The following is a 6000-nucleotide window of genomic DNA, read 5'->3' as shown; positions in this document are numbered from 1 at the left end:
TCACCCTGTATCCCATGTGCATTTGCCTTCTTAATAAGTCTCCCGTGTGGGACTTTGTCAAGGACTTTGCTGAAATCCATGTAAACTACATCAACCGCACTGCCCTCATACACACACTTGGTTACATGCTCAAAAGATTCAATCAAATTTGTTAGGCATAACCTAAGTGGGAAATGGGAAAGTTAGTGGGTGATTGGGGAGAGGGGAAAGTGGGTTTCAAAGGTGACCTGTCTCATTTTTCCAATCTGACCTTGACCAATCAGTGAATCAGTCAGTGAGATCTCTCACATTGGGAAGTCTTTCAGGTAGTTGGAGTACAAGGTCAGTACAAGTGAACGAATATAGGGACACCCCAATAATTATGAAGCAACTGGATGTCAACCGCACTCCATTGTGTTCTCTCTATGGTGAAGGCTGCATTGCAGCAGGTTTATTCCCAACTCAGGGGCCCCATAACATTGAGTTCCCAGCAAGGCGTGGAGCTGCAGTTCATTGTATGCCATTTGTCATTGGCTGCAGCCGGCGGCAGGGATGCAGGGAGGGAGATGGAATGCCTCCAAGGGACATGGCTGGTGGATGGCTGCCAACTCCAAACCTTCATCCCCCCCGGTGAATGATCATGGCTGACAAGGGATCATGTGGTTACTCTTTCTCTGCTGCCAAGGAAGGTGTCTCTCTATAGAGTTTCAAGGATAGTGGAGAGTAGCGGAAAAGTGTCTGCATAAATCTTCTTGCACAAGACTCTCATTACCCTGGTCAATGGGCATTGTTGCCATACACATTCATGTTTGTATAGGAGGTCCTCCAGGATGTCCTTTACCTGGAAGGGATGGTATGCCATGTCCAGACAGAGGTCAGTTGAAGGCCTTAGCATGGGTCTGCTGGCTTTGAGATGGGGGGGAAACCTGTAAAGGGCTTGCTCACTAAATGTATCACTTTAATTCGTTCTCACATCCACTGAGATGTTGACAATTCAGGCAGTAGGCAACGCTGCCTTGGTCTCATCCAGAACAGGAAAAGGAGGGCTGACCTCTGTTTGGCACAGGACCAAGAAGAGCAAGAGGCTGATGAACATGAACCATTGTAACTGCAAGCATTGGCTCAACCATGGGTCTATTGTTGACAGTGTTCTTATCGGAGATGAGTGAAATGCAACGCTGGAGACACTCTTGTAAGTTCTAGAATGTGGTTGGTCACATCCATAAGCTTCTCCAGTCTGAGCTGCAGCTGCGAGGACTCTAGAAGAATAGTGCAGAGCTCCTGACCCGCAATGAGTGAATAAGTTTCCAGATGTTTTTTAAATATATAGTGGCAAGACAAGACCTTTGACTCCATGAAGTGAAGGCAATGTGAGCGACTTCCTGTCTGCCCCAGCACAAAACTTGCTGAGCTTGTGGAATCATTATTAAGGAGGTCAGAAGTGGAAGATCACACGTATTCACCCACCATGCCACCCAGCGGGAACACGTTGATTATCCTGTCTGCCATATTCTCCACAATGGAAAATTCCAGACCTAGTCTCAATAGGATTGGCCCAGGCAACTATCATTGATTGTTATAAAAAAAACACCTGGTTCACTTCAGAGAAGGAAATCTGCCCGCCTTGTGTGGTCTGGCCTACATGTGACTCCAGTTTGACTCTTAACTTCCCTCTGAAACTTCCCTCTCAACAAGCCATTTCATTCGAGGGAAATTAGGGACAGGCAGCAAATGCTGCCTCTGTCAGCTATGTTCCCTTCCTATGAAAGATTTAAAAAACGGATCATGTCCAGGACACATTGGAATATGTGGTGCTGCCTTGTCAGATGGAGCCTCTATCTGTGCAGTGCCTGGATCTGTCAAACTATATCTGCAATTTTTCAATTCTGATCCTTGTTGGGTACCTTTAAATAGTGGAGGTAAAACAGGCTGATGAGGGTCAACATAATGCTTGCCCGCTCTAATTGGTCAGCACACTGGAAGATTAATGTTGATGCAGTGGCTTGGTTAAAAAGCTACTGACAAATCTTCTGCTGACACTTTAATTTTAATTTTTAAAAATTTATTATTGTCACAAGTAGGCTTACATTAACACTGCAACAAAGTTACTGTGAAAATCCTCTGGTCGCCACACTCCTGGTGCCTGTTCAGATACGCTGAGGGAGAATTTAGCATTTCGGAATGTGGGAGGAAACTGGAGCACCCGGAGGAAACCCATGCAGACACGGGGAGAACATACAGACTTCGCACAGACAGTGACCCAAGCCAGGAATTGAACCTGGGTCCCTGGTGCTGTGAGGCAGTAGTGCTAACCACTGTGCCACCATGCTGTCCATAATGGTCCCAATGCCCTCTCAGCATCTCCCACAGTGAAGGGGTCTGACGGTTAAGATTCAGCCCACAATCTCAGTAAGACTAGAGCCAAAACAAATATTGGAACAGTTGTTCTAAAGAACTCAAAACAGTGTAGTGGATTGTTTTTAAGGTTCAAAGAAAACAATTCCTATTGTTTAAGCAAACACATGGAGGGTTTGGCATCACCTGAACTCCTGCCTGGTGCATCTGTAAGGTTCTGCCCCCTTTAAAAATTCAGCTGTAGACAAAACTGTAGATGCACTTTGATATGGAGTGTTCTGACATTAATACACATAATAGCCAATAAGGAACATGTGGTCTGGCACCTGTTATTGGTGAAATATTCAGGGACCTTGGATGTACGTATGACCTCTGCAACCAAAGCTAAACTTATTTTAATTACATATGGAAAAGTTCTTGTACTTTGCACTGCTATTGGACTCTGTTTCCGAACTCAGTCCTTTCACCAGGATATTGCAGCTGTGTAACGTCTTCAAACTGGAGTTCCACACCCTCAGCAAATAGAAAATCCTGCACCATTCTCCAAATGGACAAGGGAGAATTGTCTTTATCTGAATTCTCCCAGAATGACCATCAGGCACACCTTCCAGAGGACACGGTGAGTAATTTATCAAAACATGACAGTAAACGCCTGTAAAACTCTGAGACTGCTTATGATTTGGGGATTTTGGTTGTTGTGTATTGCAGCGCCTCTCCATGGGGTCCAGGGTGCTTCCAAACTATTAACTGTTTGCTGCAAAATGGAGAACAACACAATTGTCCTGGGTGAAAACTATTTATTGTTTGAGTTCCAGTCTGGGAAAGTCTTAATTTCAGAGTTGTCCATTTCCCCTCTTTCCCCCCAGGCTGTCACCAATGGACATGAGGGTGAAAGTGACGAGAATGTGGAGCGAGGCAACTGGTCCTCGAAGACTGACTACTTGCTCTCAGTGATCGGCTCTGCTGTGGGTCTGGGCAACGTCTGGAGATTCCCTTACTTGGCTTACAAAAATGGAGGAGGTAATGTAGACAAATCTAAAATAGAATGCAGGTAAAGTCAGAAATAAAGGGAACAATGCATGTATTTATAAAGAATATTACATTCAATGAACCAGGGAACACTTTAATTTACAGTCACCAATAACGACACCTTCCACCCTCACTCCAGACAAGTACTGAGGTTAGGTTTCAATTACAGCTTAAGTTGCATGACTGAAATTTAACCTAAACATACAATCACAATCAGAGATCATAAAACAACTGTTTTTTTCGGTCAGTATAGAAGCTGATGCTTGCTTCCAGGCATACAGCCAGTTGATTACTTAGTGTTTTGGGTGTTGTTGGTTATTACTTGTTTTGGAGACTGTGGGGAGTTCAGAGGAGAGCGGAGGGTAGCATTTCAGAAAAGGCCTGAATCTCAGGAGTTTTGCTGAGAGGTGAGAGATTAGCATCAACTGCCGGTGATTCCTGCAATATGATGAGTCACTAATGTTTATGACCCACTGAAATTATGTTTGTGTCAGCAATCCACTCACTCTGTTCAGCGATTTGAGCATAGTATCCCCTGGATGGATTGCTTGAATTGATTGAGTGTTCCTGCTGTAGTAATACTGATCATGTTGCTTACATAGAAACAGAAATTAGAAGCAGGAGTAGGCCATTTGGCCCTTCGAACCTGCTCTGCCATTCATTTTGATCATGACTGATTATCGAATTCAATACCCTGATCCCCCCCTTCCCCCCCATATCCTTTGGTCCCTTTAGCTCCAAGAGCGATATCTATTTTTTTCTTGAAATCAGTGGATGTGTGAAATGTGTGGAATTCACGACTACTTTCTGTGGTAGTGAATTCCACACATTCACCACCCTCTGGGTGAAGAAATTTCTCCTCACCTCAGTTCTAAACGATTTACCCCTTATCCTCAAACTATGACCCCTAGCTCTGGATGCCCCCACCATTGGGAACATTCCATGCTGACAAGCACAAAGTGTCTTCTTCAGTCGCACGTCAAACCTATAAGAATGTACCTTCTATTGGAAGTAGAGTTTTGCACCTATAGTGATACAACTTTGCTTGGTGTGTTACACCAATTTAATAGAATTAGACTCTCTGATTGACTGGCCTCCTTGTATATGAGATAGAGGGACAGCTGAGGAGTTAGATAGAGTCAGATTGGAGAGATTCACGGCGGTATTTTCTAGCCCCCCCGCAGCCTGTCTTTTGGAGGTGGCTCGTCCTTGGCTGTTGCAGGATCTTCCAGTCCCACCAATGTCTATGGCATTTTGCGTGGCTTACCTGTACCACCTCTGGGGAACCGACTGGGCAAGGGTTCACCTCTGGCAGGAGCAAAAGATTCTGCTGGCAGGAACGGCCGGAAAATCGGGCCCATAGATGGGGAATGCCTTGAGAGTCAGGAGCCCGAGTGAAAGCTGAAAGCAGAGAGGCAACCAGAAAGAGGAAGGAAGAGAGAAGGAAATCTGCAGTCCTTACCCTATCTGACTCCAGAGCCACAATAATGTGGTTGACTCTTAATTGCCCTCTGATATGGCTTAACAAACAATTCAATGTATCACTCAGTTGTATAGAAAAGAAAGCATTGTGGGTGTACCTATACCACGTAGACTGTAGTGGTTCAAGAAGGTGACTCACTACCTCCTACATGCACTTAGGTATAGGTAATAAATACTGGCCTTGTCAGCGATGCTCACATCTCACGAACAAACTAAGAAAAGAGTCACAAATTAGAGTGTGAGATGAGAGCAGAGAAAGTCAGGAGCCTGAGAGAGAATTGGGAGCCAAAGCCAGACACAAAAAATCAAGGAGTAACATCACAGAACAGGTAAATGATCAACTGTTAAATATTACAGTTTTACAAGGTCTCTTTTTCTAAGCTACGAAACTGTAACTTGCTATTTATTATCTTACTAAATAAGTAACTTAAACTAGATGAACTAATTAATTGTGAAACTAAAATCATTGATTCTAATAAAAAACATAAAATAATGACTAAGAAAATAACTGAATAAATTAGCAAGGTTAGATAGACATTAGGTGATGTGCAGTAACTGCAGAATGTAGGAGTTTGAGAGGACTGCAATCTCTGACAACTATGTCTACAGTAATAGAGTTATATAACACAGAAACAGGCCCTTTGGCCCACCATGTCTATGTCGACCATCAAATATCAATTGGACCATAGTCTACTATGCCTTGGTGATTTAAGTGCTCATCCAGATGCTTCTTAAATACAGTGAGAGTACCTGCCTCCACCACCCTCTCAGGCAGCACGTTCCATATTTCCAGCACCCTCTGGGTGAAAATATTTTTCCTTAGTTCCCCTCTAAACTGCTTATTCCTTAATCTTATGCCCTCTGGTTTTAGACACACCTGCCATGAGGAAAATATCCTTATGATGTGCCTTATCTATGCCTCCCATAATTTTGTATACCTCTATCAGACCCTCAGCCTCCTCTGCTCCAGGGAAAACAGTCCCAGCCTATCCAGTCTCTCTTCATAGCTGAAACTTTTCATCCCAAGCAACATCCTGGTGAATCTCCTCTGCACCCTCTCCAGTGCAATCTCATCCTTCTGATAGTGTGGCGACCAGGACTGCACACAATACTCCATCTGTGGCCTAATTAATGTTTTATAAAATTATGGCATGG

General features: G+C 44.0%; 1 protein-coding gene across 2 annotated transcripts in view; it reads left to right on the top strand.

The window, feature by feature from the left end:
* Positions 1–2881: 2881 nt before the first annotated feature.
* The window catches only part of LOC144492341 (sodium- and chloride-dependent neutral and basic amino acid transporter B(0+)-like), a 110353-nt gene continuing 107234 nt past the window's right edge, over positions 2882–6000 (top strand). The window contains exons 1-2 of one of the 2 annotated variants that reach the window (XM_078210335.1): positions 2882–2953; positions 3201–3354. In XM_078210335.1, the coding sequence (XP_078066461.1) occupies positions 2882–2953; positions 3201–3354 (226 nt within the window). Of the gene's footprint in view, positions 2968–3200; positions 3355–6000 lie in introns of both variants that reach the window. The other variant, XM_078210336.1, reaches the window with a different exon arrangement.

Source organism: Mustelus asterias, chromosome 4, assembly GCF_964213995.1.
Source record: "Mustelus asterias chromosome 4, sMusAst1.hap1.1, whole genome shotgun sequence".
In the NCBI taxonomy this organism is placed as follows: Eukaryota; Metazoa; Chordata; class Chondrichthyes; order Carcharhiniformes; family Triakidae; genus Mustelus; species Mustelus asterias.
Note: the sequence above shows the minus strand (reverse complement) of the source record. Positions and strands in the feature narration are given on the sequence as shown.